This window comes from Chelonoidis abingdonii, chromosome 8 (genome assembly GCF_003597395.2).
Source record: "Chelonoidis abingdonii isolate Lonesome George chromosome 8, CheloAbing_2.0, whole genome shotgun sequence".
Lineage (NCBI taxonomy): Eukaryota > Metazoa > Chordata > Testudines > Testudinidae > Chelonoidis > Chelonoidis abingdonii.
Window position 1 is genome coordinate 53,495,456 of NC_133776.1, and position 19,036 is coordinate 53,514,491.

The 19,036-nt window shown below is 44.2% G+C and overlaps 1 protein-coding gene across 4 annotated transcripts in view; it reads right to left on the bottom strand.

Moving 5' to 3' along the window:
• Window positions 1–19,036, bottom strand: part of DZIP1L (DAZ interacting zinc finger protein 1 like) — a 38,229-nt gene that overhangs the window by 11,578 nt on the left and 7,615 nt on the right. For 2 of the 4 annotated variants that reach the window (XR_004372567.2, XM_032772440.2), the window contains exons 1-11: window positions 18,926–19,012; window positions 16,730–17,308; window positions 14,870–14,954; window positions 13,329–13,453; window positions 10,823–10,984; window positions 9,949–10,086; window positions 7,470–7,532; window positions 5,648–5,788; window positions 4,346–4,376; window positions 2,888–2,938; window positions 1,294–1,430 (exon numbers count right to left, since the gene is read on the bottom strand). Coding sequence is in view for 3 of the 4 variants with exons in the window: in XM_032772440.2 (XP_032628331.1) it covers window positions 1,294–1,430; window positions 2,888–2,938; window positions 4,346–4,376; window positions 5,648–5,788; window positions 7,470–7,532; window positions 9,949–10,086; window positions 10,823–10,984; window positions 13,329–13,453; window positions 14,870–14,954; window positions 16,730–17,308; window positions 18,926–18,928 (1,515 nt within the window). In the remaining variant the exon portion in view is untranslated. Of the gene's footprint in view, window positions 1–1,293; window positions 1,431–2,887; window positions 2,939–4,345; window positions 4,377–5,647; window positions 5,789–7,469; window positions 7,533–9,948; window positions 10,087–10,822; window positions 10,985–13,328; window positions 13,454–14,869; window positions 14,955–16,729; window positions 17,309–18,925; window positions 19,013–19,036 lie in introns of those variants that run through there. The other 2 variants (XM_032772441.2, XM_032772442.2) reach the window with 2 other exon arrangements.

Consider the following 19,036-nt stretch of genomic DNA (forward strand, 5'->3'; position numbering starts at 1 on the left):
ACCTAACTTTCCATCAGATTCACCTGGCTTTGGATCCGGCCTTATGCCCAGAAGGGTCATCAGCATAAGTTAGAGAGACTCCTACTCCATCAGGTGACCCAGTATCAGACTCCATCCATCCTTTGTACTGGGCGGTTGACAATATATGTAATAAGAGTCCCAGCCCAGAGGGGTGTACGCTCCACTGAAGTGCGCTGCAACAGGGTACCTACCACCGGTGTGGACAAGTGAGTGCTCTCGACCCTCCACTTCTGTCAGCATCACGTACGCCAGTCCCCAGACCCATGGGAGATTTTTAATGATTTTCCTCACTTAGCCCTGTCTACACTAGAGACTGGTGACATTCGACTCCCACCTCTCCGGAACACACCCACACACGCACAAGAGTGTTACTGGTAGCATACAGGGGCATACACGCCTGGACTATACCTGCTCTGAGTAAGGCTAACCATTGGGTACATCTGCACTGCAGATGAAGGGGTGATTGTAGCAGGGATAGATATACCTGTGCTAGCTTTAATCTAGCTAGCACGGGTAGCAATAGCAGTGAGGACATGGTGGCATGGATCCTGGTGTAGGCTAACAATGTATATACATACCCAGAGTCCCTGCTGGGCTAGTCTCCACTACCAGTGTTACCCATGCCACCTTCATCTGCAGTGTAGTCATACTCACTATGCCATCCACCACCATGTTGCTCTACACCTATAAAGTGCCAGCGTAGACAGCGAGCATTGCTTTAGCAGCTGCAATGGTGCGGTTAGTCCTCCCAGTGCAATCCCACATGTCTCTGAAGGGGTAGGAACAAGCTCAGAGAACTGGCTCCGTCTCCTGCAGGGTCACTCACATGCTGACTGCATGCAAGCCCTGGAGGACCTGAGGCAGACTGGGGGTGCTTCCATCTCTCCCATGCCCCACTTCAATGCAGGTCTCAGTTGCTTTTGGCTCTGCCGGGTTTCCCTGGGAAGGGTGCACCCTCCCTCTCTGGAGCATGAAGGAAGGACACAGAAACTGGATGACAAGCACTGACCAAGGACTCTCTACATAGCACCTGTTGCAATGGGAAGCTGATCTCAGTTAGGGCCTCTACTTAGCACAGTAACTTAAATGAAATTTGAGGTGCTCTTTATATCCATGCAATATTCTCTCCCAAATATTAACTGTACCCCGGCTAGCTAATTAATATTTGAAACACTGGAAGGCATGAAAGGGACAAAGAGGGAAGGAGTTGCACTGCAAATAGAGAGATGTCTCTCTCCACCCTTTTTTGGTTTTCCCTCTCCTCATACTCACCCTCTTCACACCCATACTCTCCAGCTTCTCCTCCAACGTCTCCTCCAGAATGGGGCGGAACTGCTTCAGCAGGTTGGGATTCCTCCGGAGGGCTTCCAGGAGCCTCTGCTTCATGTCGAGAGTGTCCTCCAAGTCTGCTGCAAAACCCAAAATCATAAGGCTGGGTTTGGATGGACCAAACTCTCAATATCAAAGTCAGAGCCAGAGACTCTGGGACCAGAGGCCTGGTCCCTCCTGGAGACTCCCCTCTGTAGCAGAAGGTGGATTGGTAGTGCCCTCTTCCCCAGCTGTGGCATGGTTTCAAGTTTTTTTTCACAACCACAAGGGCAAGACATATATAAACAAAAGCTGAGATTCTAACATCACGAAAGGATCCTGGGAGCTGGGCACTAGGCACGTGTCTGTTGCGCCTTTGCCTTAATCTGTCCCTGCCATAACTTTCTCAATATCTGACCACCCCAGGCCACATCCCTGACTCTGCTGTTGGAAGGCAGATTATACTAATTTAATGAGTAAGTTGGGACCCATCCCAGGTTTCACTGGGAGAATCAGGTGCTCAATTGTGCAGTTATTGTGTTGCTACACACTCATACTATGTTTCTCAGGCTTGTTGCAAATTTTCCATCTAAACTGATTTTGATGGAAAATTGGATTTTCATCTAAACAAAATTTTTCATGAAGTTTTTACTTTCTCTGAAATTATTTGATTTTTTTTGTCAAAAACCAAATGCCCCAAAACTGAAATGTTTTTGCCGAAAATTCCTCAGAATATATCTCCCATGATGCACCATGGTCTCCTCTTGGGATTCCCTGATGTTCCACCTCCTCTTTCCAAGAGACAATTCCATGGTGCGTCCTGGGAGATGTAGTCCAACTCAGGAACATGAGTTATGGAGAAGAATGGGAGCATGAGGCACCCAAACTACAACTCCCATGAGGCACCATAGCAGAATTTCCAAATTGAAATACTTCGATTTTCAGCTGATTTTTTGTTTGGCAGTTATTTTTCTGCTGAAAAATTGAAAATTTTTGTGGGAAAAAAATAAATGAAAATGTGGGTTGATTATTTTCTTTCATTTTTATCAAAAACTTCTTCCCATTTTTGACCAGTTCACAGTACATGGCTCCATAAGGTTGGGTCGGTAAGTGATTCTTGGCTTTTCCTTCCACCTAAACTCTCCTTAGAGCTCAGGGATTGCTTCTGCAGACAGCACTATTCTTCTGAGGGAGAGGTAGAGTGCTGACTTCAGGGTGGCATTACCCTCTGGGTGCTGTTGGGTTGTACGATGTTGAGAGCCGAGGTACAGTCACGTTCTTTCTTACAGGGAGACAATGTGGGCCTGAGTGCAAGAAGGGCATCCTTGTTGAAAACATCTAACCCCAAGGAGCATGCAGAAGATTGCTTGCTGTGATGCTGTTGCAATCAAGTAACCGTGCTGTGCTCAACCTTGGGGAGAAAACATCTGGGACAGAGTACTTCACCCAAGGTCTGTTTTGTCCTGAAATTCTTCCTTTTTGCACATCTTGATCAATGTCTAAAGTCCAACACCTGTTGACACCAGGAGAGAAGGACTTTCATTTATATGATAGATACCTTCTTCAGAAGACTCCTCTAGATCTGGTACCTTGGGCGTTTCCTGGGTCACTGCAGAGAAGAGAAATCCTTGATGACTCAGAGACCTATGTACGATTAGTTACATATCTGCTGGGAGCGACCTTATCCCCAGAAAAGGAAGAACCGCTCCTCTGATGAACACTATGAAAACGGTGAGGTCTTCAAAGCTAGTAACTCAACTAGTTCCCCACATACACTCTTAGGACCTTGTAGGATGTGAGGAGGTGAGAAGGTCTGCCCCATTTGTTTGAGTCTGGCACTGTAACTTTGTGCTTGCAACAGATGGGTGCAGAGCCTGGGCCTAAGTCATCCCTGATTACAAGATGGTTCCCGTCTGAGAGGAATCAGGTGAGACCCTGACTAAATGCAGAACAGACTGGGAGACCTTCAAGATAGGAAGGGGTCCTGGGACAACTGCAATACAGATCCAACCCAGAGTTGATGGAACCCAGAGTTGAGGGTGGGGCTGGGTTCCCTCACTGGCATAAACCCTTTACAAAGGTAGCTGAGCCCAGCAAGGGAGCAGCAGATTGAGCCAAGAAGAAGCCCCAGAGAAAGTGGAAGGATTTTTTTGTTTTTGTTATGGACATTTTGGACCTTTTAGTTGGGACAGTTGTGACTCGGGAAGGGGTGGCCTTAAAATCCTGAACTAACTCAACTGACAGTTTACCCAACAAGCCGCCACAGCGTTGGAATGATGGTTGGCAGGGGGTGCTGGCCCAGTGTGAGAGCTGCAGTACCAAGCTAGGCCACAAGAGAGTGCCTAGTGGGGAGGAGACTGTTACAGTGATGGCAGGAATATCTAAAATCTCTTTGCTGCCAAGATTGGTTTCTGACACTTCAGGGTTCTCTGCAGCTTAGCAGCCACAGCATCTGAAGGGAAGTTCTTGCTCTGCCCCGGCACTGGCATTGTGGGAAACTTTGCTCTGAATGAGAAAATCTGAGATGGAAAAATTCCTTATTCTTGTGCAACTGGTTTACTGGAACAAAGAATCATTTGGGTGGGGCTCTTACTTTTCTTGCCAGATCTTGATTTATATCTAAATCCCCAGGGGCAAGTCTACACTATCGTGTTACATTGACATAACTGCATTGCTGTAGCGCGACTGGTAAAGATGCTGTATGCCAATGGGAAGGCGCACTCCCATCAGCATAATTACTTCACCTTTGTGAGAGGTAGAAGCTATGTTGGTGGGAGAGCATCTCCCACTGACATAGTGCCAGTGTGGATAGTGCATAGTCGCTGTAACTTGCGTCATTCAAGTGTTTTTTTTACACTGCTGAGATATTTTCCTTGCTTGCTTGCTTGAACCAGAAAGTATGCTGTAAAGGCTGTCAAGAGAGAGATGAAGCTGTGCGTGCAGCTGGGTGGTGCGGTCACAGCTATGGAAATCTGGTCAGTTCTCACTCTCATTAACCCAAAAGACACAACATTACCTTCAGCTTTGCTTGCAGACAGTATCTTGATCTGCAAAGAAATTATCTATCATTATCCACCATTCAAAGACCAGTTTCTTTTGTCTGCAAAGTCTAGTAACTTTTTTATCTCTAACTGGAATTTGCACCATTGAGCACATCGTCAAAGGATACACAAAATAATTTGATGAAAGGCCAAAGCCTAAGCTGAGTTCATCATACAAGGAAGGGAGACATTTTTGCTGGAATTATACACCAGATGGTTCCTAGGTGGACACTTTGCCAGCAGACAAAAGGAAAAGTTTTATTTATTACATACAATTATATGTAACACTGTCTCAGTCAAAGGTCTGGAAAAGAATAAAATAATTTCCAAGCCGCAATACAAAATGTTGTCCCATTATTATTCTGTACATGGCTCATGCCTGCTCATTCCCATATGTATATGTTGTGTTGCGATTTTGTGGGACTTAGGCCATTTCCACACTACAGGCACTACAATGCCAATGGAGAACCATAGTGCAGATGCTTCCTACATCTACGGAAGGGGTTTTTCATCCATGTAGTTAATCCATCTCCCCAAGCAGCGGTAGCTAGATCAGCAAAAGAATTCTTCCATCAACTGAGGCATGTCTATACCAGGGGTTAGACTGCCTTAACTATAGAGCTCAGGGATGTGAATTTTTCACACCCCTGAGCAGCATGGCTAGGATGACCTACAGTGAAGTGTAGCCCAAGCCTGAGATCCTGATCTGACAAGCCATTTTAGCATAGGGTCCTGCTTAAATCCATCCTGAGTTAGTAAAACATTTAAGCATGTGCTAAAAGTTAAGGACAAGCTTAAGTGCTTTGCTGAATCAGGGCCTGCATCTTTAATTGTATCATCACTATATTTTAGCTCAAGCACCAGCAGCAGTTACAGCTGGGGGCCTTAAAGGACCCTTCTTGCCTCCTTATAACTGTTTGCCCTTTTCCCCGCCTTCAAAACTAGTCATTTTTGAGACTGAGTAAAAAAACCCAATGTTTGCCCCATTGTATATGAAAATCCTCCACTCATTTTTGGATAGCTCTAGTACTTCAGCAGTTTGTGTAGGAAGCTGAAATACCTCAGGTATATGGCCCTTACTGAGGCGAAGTGAGTGGCTTAAAAATCACACTTCAGATGCACTCTAAAGCAAATAACAGTTACTGCCTGAGCTGAAGATGCCATCTTCTGTAGCTCAAAGGCTGTGGCAGACTCATAAACTAGGTATGGATTAGCCTTTGGAGTGGGACAGAGAGCCATGCTGTGTGCACAGGCCGACAAGAACATGGCAAGCTTACTGTTTTCTCCTGCGACCTGATAACCGTGGTCTGCTCTTTGAGCCGAGCATTGAGCGAGCCCATTTGCTGTTGGAAGCGGTCAGCAGCTATCTGTCGGTCCTGAGACAGGAAGGCCCGGAGTCTCTCATTTTCACTCTTCAACTGAGAGAGACAAGGAAGGTAATTATGAGACCTGGACTTGACGAATATAAAATATGGTGAAAATACCATTTTGCCCATTAGCTCAGATTGCTCTCCTGGCCACTGTTACGCGGGGCAGCTCCTGGATTTTCACTTTGCCTTGAGATTTTATTTTGCACTGAGATCCAGTGGCATATTTATAAACTTCTGAGGCTCTTTTTTCCTGCTTGATCATAGGTTCAAATTAAGACCAAGTAGAGAGAAGAAACAGAAAATGCAGACACTATAGATTTGACTTTACAATTTTGATTCAATTTGTCTATATTACATTAAAATTAACATATTATATGTATCTATAGTGATAAATCTATCATTGAAATTAATATGTATCATTTTGATCGATTTTGTTTCAATTATATTAGATGAATCTGTATTAGTTAATATTTTATCATGTTTCAATATTATTGAAATGAAACATTTCAATAGTCAAAAATTTTCATTTCACAAGACATTTCAAAAAGGTCAGAATTTCCCACCGGGTGGAAATTCTATCTTCCAACCAGCTCTAGTAGCAAGTGATCCACAGCTGCCGCTGTCTGATGGTGCTCAGTGTCCTCTGTGTAATGTTAGCAGATGGTCACTTTCCACTTCTGGAAGCACGCATGGCTGCATCACAAAGCCACTGCAACAACTGATGGTACCTTGGGAATCTTCCCATTGACTTTAACTGGAGTCACATTGGGCCCTTATATTTTAAGTTACATTTCTGTTTACCCTAATCAGTCCATGACCAGCTCTGTAAAGTGTTTTTTCTCTATTGTAGGGCTGCCAACATTGTATTTCAAAAATAAGAGATGGTTTTTTAAGTACCCCTGCCCACCATCCTCCTCCTGATATTATTATCACTATTATTTTATTTATTAAGTACTCACCTACCTGCACCACAGCTATTTCTTGAAGCTTTCTGCAGCACTCAGTAATTCCCAATCTTATGGCACAGAGATGAAAAAATAAGGGAAACTGCTTGTAATAAGGGGCTGTTGGCAACCCTACTGAAACCCCTCATTGTAAAACCCCTTGAGTTATTTTGTAAGAAAGATACTATTGAAAAAGAACATAAGAACAGCCATACTGGGTCTGACCAATGATCCATCTAGACCAGTATCGTGTCTTCTGACTGGCCAGTGCCTGACGATTCAGAAGGAGTGAACAGAATAGGGCAATTGTGAGTGATCCATTCCGTTACCCAATCTCAGCTTCTGGGAACTAGAGATTTTAGGGACATATGGAGCACACGATCCGCTTTGGTTAACTGCCATTGAAGGACCTTTCCACTCCATGAACTCATCTAATTCTTTGTTGAGCCCACTTATACTTTTGGCCTTCACAACATCCCATGGCAAAAAAAATAAAATAAATAAAAAATAGTTACTATTGACCTTTTGCACTACATTGCAGGGCTGTCTTCTTTGTTTCTAGTGGATGTGCCGAATTCTGCTGAGGGAGCTCTGTGCAGCTGATGTGGTCTAATATTGCTGATGTGTTAAATCGAGGCAGAAAGAACCTTCTGCAAATGAGTCTGTGAGATGTGAGTCTGGGTAGCACAAGCAGGATCTTACTGTGTGCCTCAGGAGCTCATGACTGACATGCTACCCATGGGAGAACTCTGAGTCATCGCTTTTAGCTTCTGTGTGGTACCTACCTCTTCCTTTTCCATCTGGTGCTCCTTCTGAAGCTCCTTCAGCTTCTTCTTCCATTCTGTTTTCTGACAAATCAAAAATACTTTGGTTTTTCTTCTTATTCAGTTTGCCACGAGTGTGTCATTATTCACCATTACTGTTATCCAAAGTTTCAGAGGTTAAGGCTCGTACGGAGAACTTCTCAATGTTTCCATTCTCCAAGCTACCTAGCTTTCTCTGGCTTGACCTTTGGACCTCATATGACTGTTTCAGGGCAGCCTTAAACCTGGTATAGGGCTCTTCCTCCAACCACACTCTGGCATAGAGATCATGGCTGAGTAAGAGGGGCTATCGCAGTATTCTTGTACTCTTGTAATCCCTCATTATTTGTTAGCCAATGCATATAGGTTATTTTACACACTCACCAATGCACCACACTAATAGTATTATGTGCAGGGTATAGATTGTTAAATTTTACTATGCTTATTCTTGCTCACTTATGCTAAGCCAGATATCCCATGATGCCCTGGGACAAATACAGTTCAGTACTTGGCTTAAGGAAATTTAAAAACTGTCAAAAGTTAGCTGGACAAGTGTTATGAAACAAAGGTACAAGACAATAATGTAAGATGTATGAATGCATTGTAATAGGGAATATCTTCATGCCCCTTAATGTCTGGAATGTAATAGTCAAACGACAGATGGAAAAGTACAGTGAGGCAAAGACAATGCTGGCTAGTTAAACTTTAAGTGATGTGAATAGTGCTTTTTAACATGTGAACAGCTATAAGAGACGGCTAGTTTAAGGAGCCACTGGGGAAGCACACCTTCTGTGTAACGTGAATCCGCTGCGAGAATTTGCTCCTTGGAAGAATGGCATGTATTTCTCATTTTCATATTCTACTGCTTTGTCTTTAGACAATAAATTTGGTTATTTGGTCTCTTGAATGTTTTGAAGAATGAGCCATGTGTGTAGTCAAACAGTTGTAGTCAAATATATTGTAATAGCTGCTGGGAGCCACTGGCAGCCAGCTCTATTTACAGCTTCACTAACTGGAAGGATGGTGAACAGCCCCATAACTTAGCAGAGGGGACAGGAGACTGGAGGTTCTATATTTCAGCTGGCCCATGACTGTGTCTAAAATTAAAAGCATGGTCAACCATACAATGCATGCCTCTGTCTTTTGCCTCTAGGGATTGTCTGCTCAGACTGTCTTCCACCAAACTTAACCTTGGCACAGCACGCAAACATCGAGCAGAGAAGAGAGCAATGGGGCCACTGAATCAGTGAGCTTGCTACGGTCAGATATTCCAGATCCTCACTTTGAACAGATGGAGCCTTTGTCCAATGGAAAAATATCTGCACGAAGAATGGACTATTCCACTGTGCATGTACCGTGGGTACAGGGGTGAAAGTAACGTAAAGGACTTACCAGTATGCTGGAGTCGTGAGTGGGGGCATGGCCTTAACCAGAAGTGGTGCAGCCTCAACCGGAAGAGGCGGGGCCTTTCAAGATTTAAAGGCCCTGGGGCTCCGGCTGTGGCTGGGAGCCCCAGGGCTTTAAATCACCCCAGAGCTACCAGCTGCAGAGGTGGCTGGGAGCCCCAGGGCTCAGGGGTGAATTAAAGGGCCGGGTCTCCGGCTGACACAGAACTCCGGGCCCTTTAAATCACTGTGGGTAATGGCAGTAGGGCTCCGGCAGTTCCTAAAAGGGCCCAGAGCTCCAGCCACTGCGGAGCTCCAGCAGCGGGGCTAAGGCAGTGCTTTAAAGGGCCCAGGGCTCCCCACAGCAGCCGGAGACCCGGGCCCTTTAAATCACCACCCTAGCCCTGCTGCACTGCTCCAGGGCTCCGGCAGCAATTTCAAGGGCCCAGGGCTCCCCGCAGCGGCTGGAGCCCTGGGCCCTTTAAATCACCACCGGAGAAGCCAGTCAGTCTGGCATGGCATACTGGCTCTTGCCAGTATGCTGTACTGTACCGGCTTACTTTCACCTCTGCATGGGTAGAGAGCAAGAGCTATGTCTTAAGATTTCACCTCATCAGCACACAGGAATTGCCAGATTGGATCAGACCACGGCTCTATCTACTCCAATAGCCTGTCACCAAGTTGTTTCAGTGGATGGTGCAGGAACCCCTGCAAGGGGTGGTTATGGCTTAAGCTGCCACCAAGGAAAGTTTCTCTCCCCCATGAATTAGAAGTCAGTTATGTACTGGAGCATGAGGGCTTATAACCCTTCTGCAGAGCTGTGTAGATTGGAAAACACATGCAGGCCACGATTCAGGAAAGCACTTGGGATTAAGAACATGCTAAAAATTAAGCATGTGCCCAGTGCTATCCTGAATGTGAGCCCTAGTGTGCCATGAAATTCCATGCAAGGGTTGTTACTGGCTTTCCCTTGCCCTGTGCTATATTGTGCAGTCGTAGAAGAGGTTCCCCAGAGCTGGCTGATGGGGAACTGATCAGAACCAAATGGGCTGCTGCAGCTGGAGGCACATCCTCACCTGTAATTCAGTCTTCTCCCTCATGCCCTGGAGCTCTCTCTGAGTCAGTGCCCACTGCCGCTTGTCATCAGAGTCATCATCCCGCAGGACCCCCAGATTGGACGCCACCAGGTTTTTGGCCTGCAGCTCCTGCAGTTTCTGGAGAGGATGGAAGGAAATATTTCTACCTGTGTCAGATACCAGCTAGCAATGGTACCTGATGCGGAAGTGACTCGAGCCCTGACACCTGCGACTCACTTATCAAACTGCTGTATTGCCTGTCAGAAGGGAGTGTTTGACCTTAGAATATTGTTTTCCTTTAGGTGAGACTTACCATAAAAATAACAATGCAACTGAACTAGATACAAGCAATCCTGGGTTGATGTTGTACACGACATAGCAAGGCATGGTAGGAAGTTTCCTTGAACAGGTCAATATTGGTCCCCATTCCAAGAGAGACTCATCCGTGTTGCCAAACTGATTAAAAATTAAATTGAAAATTAAAATGCCGGGGCTACTACAGGGCTGGAATACACAGGTCACTGAGCTCTGAAATCCCACTGACTCCACTGAGCATGTTCAGCGCCCCTTGCAGTCTCATTTTCTGCTGTTACTCGTTTGGGTTTCCAGCACTATTTTAAGCCAATTTTTTTGCTTCCTAGTTTCACTGACATTTCCTTGTGTGACACTCCTTCACCTTCCCCACTGGTATAAAGGGGAGCTACGCTTATCAGCCTATGGATGAAAAACATCCTTGCCAACTTTGATATTTTGCTCTGATCTGACGACATTAGAGAGAAAAAGCAATGGGACTTACTGAAGCCAACGCACATGCCAGGGGGAAAGCTGAGTATCTATTTCAATAGAAGAACATTAACCCTCACATTTCACTCACCCCTTCCAAGGCAGAGTTCTTGCTGGCAATGTCCTTGAATTCTGTCAAGAACAACTGCCGCAGGCCGTCCATTTCCTCCTGAAACTTTGTTCTCTCCTCCTCTTTCCATCTCTCAAATTCCCTTCTTCCCTCCTCTTCCCTCTGGCGAACTTTCTCTGCTTCCTGCCAAGGAAACATAAACTCCAAGCTGGAGCTGAGAGGAAAACAGAGCCTGTCAACTGATTCAGATCCCCCCTACCACTCCCCCCAACCCCAGCTCTCAGTGAAATAAGCTCTGACAATCTCACTTCATGGATCAGTCAGCTTCTCTGAGCTTAGGTCGCATCTGCACTCAAATTTTGTACTGATTTGACAATACTGGTATAACTAAAATGGTACCTCCCCATTCAAGTGTGAACACGGTTAAATTGGTATAGAGGTGCTTATTCCTATAAGGTATCCTGGTATCAGGCATAGCTATACCAGTATAACTGCAACCACACTAGTACTTCTACCAGAATAACCATTTCAGAATAAAATCACATCCCCAATTGACAAGAGTATGTAATTATAGAATCAAAGAAGTTAAGGACTGGAAGGGACTTCGAGAGGTCTTCTAAACCACTCCCCTGCACACAGGGCAGGACTAAGTATTATCTAGACCATCCCTGACAGGTGTTTGTCTAACCTGCTCTTAAAAATCTCAAATGACAAAGATTCCACAACCTCCCTAAGCAATTTATTACAGTTCTTAACCACCAGTTAGGAAGTTTTTCCTCATGTCCAACCTAAACCACCCTTGCTGCAATTTAACCCCATTGCTTTTTGTCCTGTCCTCAGTATTTAAGAACAATTTTTCTCCCTCCTCTTTGTAACAACCTTTTATGCACTTGAAAACTGTTATCATGTCCCCTACCAGTGTTCTCCAGACTAAACAAACCCATTTTTTTCAATCTTTTCTCATAGGTCATGTTTTCTAGACCTTTAATCATTTTTGTTGCTCTTCTCTGGACTTCTTCCTATTTGTCCACATCTTTCCTGAAATGTGGCATCCAGAACTGGACACTATACTCCAGCTGAGGCCTAATCAGCACGGAGTAGAGTGGAAGAATTACTTCTCATATCTTGCTTACAACTCTCCTGCTAATACATCCCAGAATGATGTTTGTGGTTTTTTGCAACAGTATTATACTGTTGACTCATATTTAACTTGTGATCCACTACGACCCCCAGTTCTCTTTCTGCAGTACTCCTTCCTAGGCAGTCATTTTCTTTTGTATATGTGGAACTGATTATTCGGTCCTAAGTGGAGTACTTTGCATTTGTCCTTATTGAATTTAATCTTGTTTACTTCAGACCATTTCTCCAGTTCTTCCTGATTATATTGAATTTTAATCCTATGCTCCAAAGCACTTGTGATCCCTTCCAGCTTGGTATCATCCACAAATTCTGCAAGTGTAATCTCTGTGCCATTATCCAAATCATTGATGAAGATATTGAACAGAACAGGACTCAGAACTGATCACTGCAGGACCCCACTCGTTATGCCCTTCCAGACTGACTTTGAATGACTGATAACTACTTTTTGGGAATGGTTTTCCAATCACTCCATCTAGGTTGCTTTCCCTAGTTTGTTTATGAGAACAGTGTGAATTACCGAGAATTCCAAGTTGGCTAGTACAGCCCAGGCTGCCACAGCGTCACTGCTCTGGTACCCTAGCTAGCTAGATGAGAACTAGTTCAGATATGTCTACAACCAGCTCAGGCCACACCCTGTGATTGCAGTGCAGACATATCCTTGGTTACTCCACTGCAAAAAACGTGTGGAGACAGCCTTGGGCTAAAGTCAGGTCTACAGTAGAAACGTTTGCTGGTATAATAATGTCAGTCAGGGCTATGACTTAATGACACTTTGATAGTGGCAGAAGCCCTAGTATAGCTGTAGTTACACTGGCAAAAAGGCCATTTGTCAGCATGGCTTATTCAGTCTGGGGGACTAGTATAAGCGATATCAGCAAAAACACTCTTTGGCAGTAATAGCTGCATCTCCAGTAGGAGGGTTTGCTGGTATAGCACTGACTGTATACACCTGTATCGTGACACCAGAAAACCTTTTCTAGTGTAGACTAGCCCTACATTTATATGAAAGTTTGTCTGTTTTTAAAGGAATGTTACTTTTAGGACACACACAAAAATTTTGTTACTGTCAAGCAGTTTTGCCTTTTATTGCAGATTTTTTGTGAAAAATTTCAAAAGAAATTAGACTTTTCCTTCACGTTGGAAAATGTTCACTGAGTTTTTCATTTTGTTTCAGGCCAAAGTAAAATTAAGGTGACCAGATGTCCCAATTTTATAGGGACAGTCCTGATATTTGGGGCTTTTTTTTTATATTGGTTCCTATTACCCCCCACCTCCTGTCCTGATTTTTCACACTTGCTGTCTGGTCACCCTAAGAAAAATAAATGTCCCTCCTTCCTCCCTCCCCCATTTCCCCCCAAATCCTTGGAAATACACTTTTTTTCCATACCTGAACCCTGCGCTGAGTCTCAGCCTCTCTCTCAATTTCTAGCTGGGTGTGGGTCTCTTTCAGCTTCATTCTTAGTTCTTGAATCTCATCCTCCATTTGCTCCACCTGCTTCTTCTTCTGTCTCTCTGTGAAGGCCATTCAAACCGTGGAACCATAAGCAGTGGCCTGAATTGCCAGAGGCTTCTGCTGTGTCTTATTTGGGGTCTTTAGGATCTGATCCTGCTTTCATTAAAGCCAGTGGCAAAACTCTCGTTGACTTTAAAACTTCAGGATCAGTCCTTGGGTCATTTGCCCCAGAAAAGGGGCTCAATTTTCATTGAAAAACATTTGCAAAATGTGGCACATGTTCAAATTTGTAACAAAAATAAAAATGCCAAGCCATTTTTTTTGCTTTTCACTGCAAGTTTTTTGAACAGCTGCTGCAATTTTAAAATAAGATACTTGGGAAAATGGCTTAAGGATCAGACACATGTGTAAGATATATGTAGAACACCACTACCCTCTGCTGGAAAGAATGTATATCACAGCAGCTGGAGAGCCATCCTTGAGTTGAGCTCAGCTTGAATTTTTTGTACCCAACGTCAGGATTTCTTTCCTTCGGGCAACTTGTTTGTGGGTAGAGCAACAGGTGAATATAGTGTCTGTGTGGTTCCAGTTCTGACTTCTCTTCTCTGCCAAGTTGAAGCATTGGAATTCTGGTCTTGATAAGTGGCTAAGTAGATCTATAGATAGCAAAGTGCTTTACAAAGAGAGATCAGTATCATCATCTCTATTTTACATATGGGGAAACTGAGACACAGAAGGGGAAGTGACTTGCCTAGGGTCACCCAGCAGGCCAGTGGCAGCACCAGGATTAGAAACTTGATCTCCTGAGTTCCAGTCCATTGCTCTAGCCACCCTGTCTCTCCTTTCTTTCTTGCTTGCTTTCTTTCTTGCTTTCTTTTGAATAAAGGAGACATCTATATGTTTTCAAATGTGTTGTTTCTCATTTTAGATGCAAATGCTTCATTACTGATTTGCGATCTTCAGCAGTGCAGATGGGTGCCTGATGTTAGTCACCTAGATCCATTTCTATGCACCTAAATATACAGCTTGATTTTCAGAGATGCTGAGTATCATAGTTATTGGGCTCACTGTATCTCACATAGCCCCTGGTCTCTCTGACAGCACCCTCTCTGGGTCCCAGCCCTGGGTCTGTCACCTCTTTTGAGGGATGAGAAGATACGTTTTTCCCACTCTCAGACTGACTGCTGGGTGGCAATACACTGCAATCACCTTAGCAGCTTGGACTTGGACTCAGATCCTGCAGTGCTGCTCCCATCAAGGCAATGACAGTGGAAATTAGTGACCCAGCAGCTTCCTTAAAGGAAAGTATGATATACTTAGAACAAAAGTATATCAGAGAAAACCAGTCTTAAAAACAATAAAGTGTGCTGCATGCCCATCTTGCTCCTCTCCAAGGCTTGTCATCCCCTGCAGCTAGGAGGCCTAAAACCCTTCCAAAAAGAAGCCGAAGGAGAAAAGCTCAGCCCCATACTCACCAGCTTCACTGGCCTCAGTGTGTCTGCGTTGAATGTGGGCTTGGAGGTAGGAGTAGTTCATGAAGGCCTTGTCACACAGCTGACACTGGGCATTAGAAAAAGTGAATGAGTGAAAGGGGTCAGGTTATCCCAGCCCATCCTACCATCCCACCCCAAACAAAAAGACTTCATTCTGTTAGTTGAAAGAAGAGTTCCTAACATACTAGGATAACTTAGTCAGAACCTTATCACTGCACGATTATCAGGAGCGTCTTACTCTGAGGCCAAAAGAGAACCTCTCATAGGGTTGGAGAAGAAGAGACAATCCAAGAAGAAGATTCAGAGACCACTCAGGCTTGCAGGGAAAACTTTTGGCTACAGATGTCCAAAACAAGTCAATATCAGCTACAGGTGATGAAGGACAAAAAGAAGGGCTTTTATAAAGATATTCAGGAGGAAAGAAGTACTAGAGAGAGAGTAGGTTCATTAACAAATGAGGAGGAAGATGAATTAATGATTCAAAAATAGTTGAAGTACTGCAATTTAAAAAAAAATTGGTCTTCAACTGGAAAAAGGTGGAAGTGAAGCTGGAGTCATTAATAAAGATGGAAGAGCTGCGGCTAAGAGACAGTTTGGAATAGATGAATATAAATCCGATGGTTTGCAGGCCACACACTGCACAGCAGTAAGAAAATTAGCTGACCGATGTGGTGATTTATTGGCAATCACTTGTTTTTAATAATTATGGATAAGTGGGTAGGTACAATACGACTGGAGGAAAGAAATCTGCTACTGGTTTCCAAAGAAAGACTGATCCTAGCACTTCCTGTCATATATCTATCATAGGTATTTATATGACCTCCAGGATCGTAGAATCTGAGCACCTCAGCTTGGATCCACAAAGGGCCTTCGGCATTGCAACTCCTAACTTTTAGGTGCCTAGCAAATCACAGAAACACACTGGGATCCACAGAGCCTGAGCGAGGCACCTAGTCTCCTTATACAACAAATGGGGAGAGAGAGGCACCTAAGAATGGGATCCACAAAGCCAGCACACTAGGCAGGGAGTCGTCTAAGATAGCCAGTGGGAGATGCTGAGGAGACGGGTGTGCCCTAAGCCACGCTCCCTCCCAGTTAGGCACCTAAGTCTGGGCTGCAGGGAGGCCCCTCGCCAGGAGCTGGGCATCTTAGGTACCTCTCTCACTCCACACAAAACAGCCTAGGGGGAGGGGAGAAGGAGGAGGATCTCCTCCCTTAAATTTTTTAGCCCAGTAGTTAGAGCCCTCACCCCAGATGTGAGAGACCCCAGCTCAGCTACCTGTGGGAGGAGAAAGGGTTTGACCAGGCATCTGTCACCTCTCAGGGGACTGCTCCAACTGAAAGGCTAGAGAGTCATTCTCACTGGCTCTGGCCCAACTGACATTTAATGAAAAAGGCTTCAACAAGAGAGACTGAGGGAGACCCACCTCAGAACGTCCCATAGCCCAGTGGTTCAGGGAGCTCACCTGAGACGTGGGAGATCCCTGATCAAATCCCTTCTCCTCAGCAGGAAGATGGGGGACTTGATCAGGGTCTCCCAAATCCTGGGTGAGTGCCTGAGCCACCAGGGCCATGATCCGCCAAGCACTTAAGCACACACTTACCTGGAGGAAGGGCAGTAGTCAATGGAACTCTTCACAAGGTTCCAGTTCAGCTTGGCTGGATCAGGGCTGAACAGGAAATTGTTCTGTCTAGCACTTAGTCTAGGTCACGCTTACCTAGCGCTGCTGGGGACTGAATTGCCATTGCCGCTGAAGTCAGTGGTGAAAAGGCTCCTTCCTCTCACACCTCCAGAGCAATCAAGGCTGGAAGGTTATTTTTGTTCTCTGCCCCAGAGCTCACCTTGTGGTAGTTATTGGTCCCAGCCTGCAAGAGGAGCTGTTGGGTGGCAATCATCTTCTTCCGCTTCCGGCTCTCCTCCTTCACTCCCTTCAGCTCCTCTGCCTGCTTGTCCAGCTCCTGTTTGGTGCGCTTCAGCTCTTCCAGGGTAGCCTGCAGCTGCTCCTCCTGCAGAGCCATGCTGGCAGTCAGGTACTCCTGCGAGTGCAGCAGGTACTCGATGGTCAGCTGTGCCATCTTAAGGACCTTTAAGAGAACCGGGTCTATGGGCTGCTGGCAGTGTGGGCACTTCTCCGAGTCCAGGTTACAGAAGGTGACACTGGCAATGTTCTCTTGGAGTGTGGTCACGTCTAGCTCCCGAGCCACCCGTTCCACATCTATGGCACTGAACCGCCTCCAGTCAACACTGTCTCGACGGGACTGAAATTTGAAGGCAGGAATTCCGCCTGAGTTGGCCAGCATGTTCCCAAAGACAATCCCACTAGTAGGGTAGCTCATGGAAGTGGTGTGCCCTGGCATACCCAGCCACTTAGTTCTGAAGACAGGCCAATGCAATGGGTAGTATGTATTTTGGAAGAAAGGCTGGAAAATAAGGAAAAAAGGCTGGTAGGTATGTTTATCGTTCTTCACACACACAGATCCGTACTGAGCATGCACATCTATTGTGTGAATACACAAAGCTACCTTTCATCTGCATACTTTCAAATCTCTGTGATCCTAGGGCTGGCCGCAAAATTTTGTCAAAACATTTTTCAGAACAAAAAAATGGCTTTCTGAATTTTGCAAGAAAATTTCTGGTTTTGTTGGAATATTTTGGATTTTTGTCCCAAAAAAATCCCAACCAGCCCCTTCAATGGTTCTTTTTTTTTTTTAAATGCAAAACCAAATTATTTTGAGGAAAATTTTCTTCAATTTTTTGTGGTAATTAAAATACATTTTTACCAACTCTGTATAGAACTCATTCACGAAAGCTCATGCTCCAATACGTCTGTTAGTCTATAAGGTGCCACAGGACTCTTTGCTGCTTTTATATACCCATGGTTTTTGCATATACATGTATCCCTATACAAAGTCAGTGCAAACTGCTGTGCTCAACCCTTTTGAAAATCAGATAACTTATTTAGGTGCCTAAATGTGTATTTAGGAGCCAATTTCAGAAAATCACTTTTTAATATAGGGGCCTTAGTACTCACAACTTTATGCATGCACATACCTACATTTTACAAATACATATCTAATGATCATATTAACACCTCTCTACAGCACACCTATACTTAAAGCCTGCATACACACCTAAAACATATGCATGCATCCACAGTGTATGAATCCCAATAACACATGGCTATAGCTACACTGTATACATACACACGTACACATGCATAGCGACGCACATATCCACATAAAGAATAGCTCATATAAATAGAACAGACTATTAGAAAATGATTCTCTGTCAAGAAATGGTATTGGTAGATTTTGTTAAATTCTTCAGGGAAATACATGTCAGCTCTGATATATTGAAGACAGAGCAATCACTAGATATGTGGAAAATCAACAGAAGGTAACTATGCTGAAGATACTTTTCAGCTTTTAATTCTTCAAAGAGGAAACTTTAAAAAGAAACTCATCCTTTTTTGAGTTACAACTCTTTAAATGTTCTGTCTCTCTCTCACACACATATACACAACACACACACAGAGTTCTTCATGGTAGTAGGCAGTTATAACTGCTTTCAAATGTCACACGTTAAACAGATGCATTGACTGTATTTAGATATTACAAAAAAAATTTGTTTGTGCCATCCACAGGCCAGAAACACTTTTTTATGTTACCTAGCTCTGATTTAAATCTAAGTTATTCCATGACATAGTGTTTGGTCATTTTGTGTCCTAAAATATAGACATACATAGAGCAGTTAGATAACCAGGCTTAAAAGATATTTTAAAAATCTGTAAACCTCTCAATATAGTTTCAATGAATCTTTCTCATTAGCCTTGGTAGCTGGAAATTCTGTTAGGGGTTAATATCCACAAACTGTAAAATGTAACAAGTATTTAACCATTAAAATCAGGACATCTGTTACAGGATTCTAAAATTCTGCTCTCTGTGTTTACAATCATCCTGAATGGGATGGGATACCTGCTGTTCTATTCCTACAGAGAAGTTATTTAGAAAAATTGCCATGTATAAAATGTTACATACCATATTTTCAGATCAACTCTGAACACCAAGAAGACTGACCACAGAGAGTTGTGTAGAGCAACAGTGTGTTACTAGGTGTGTCACGAGCAACAGTAACAAGATGCCTAAGGG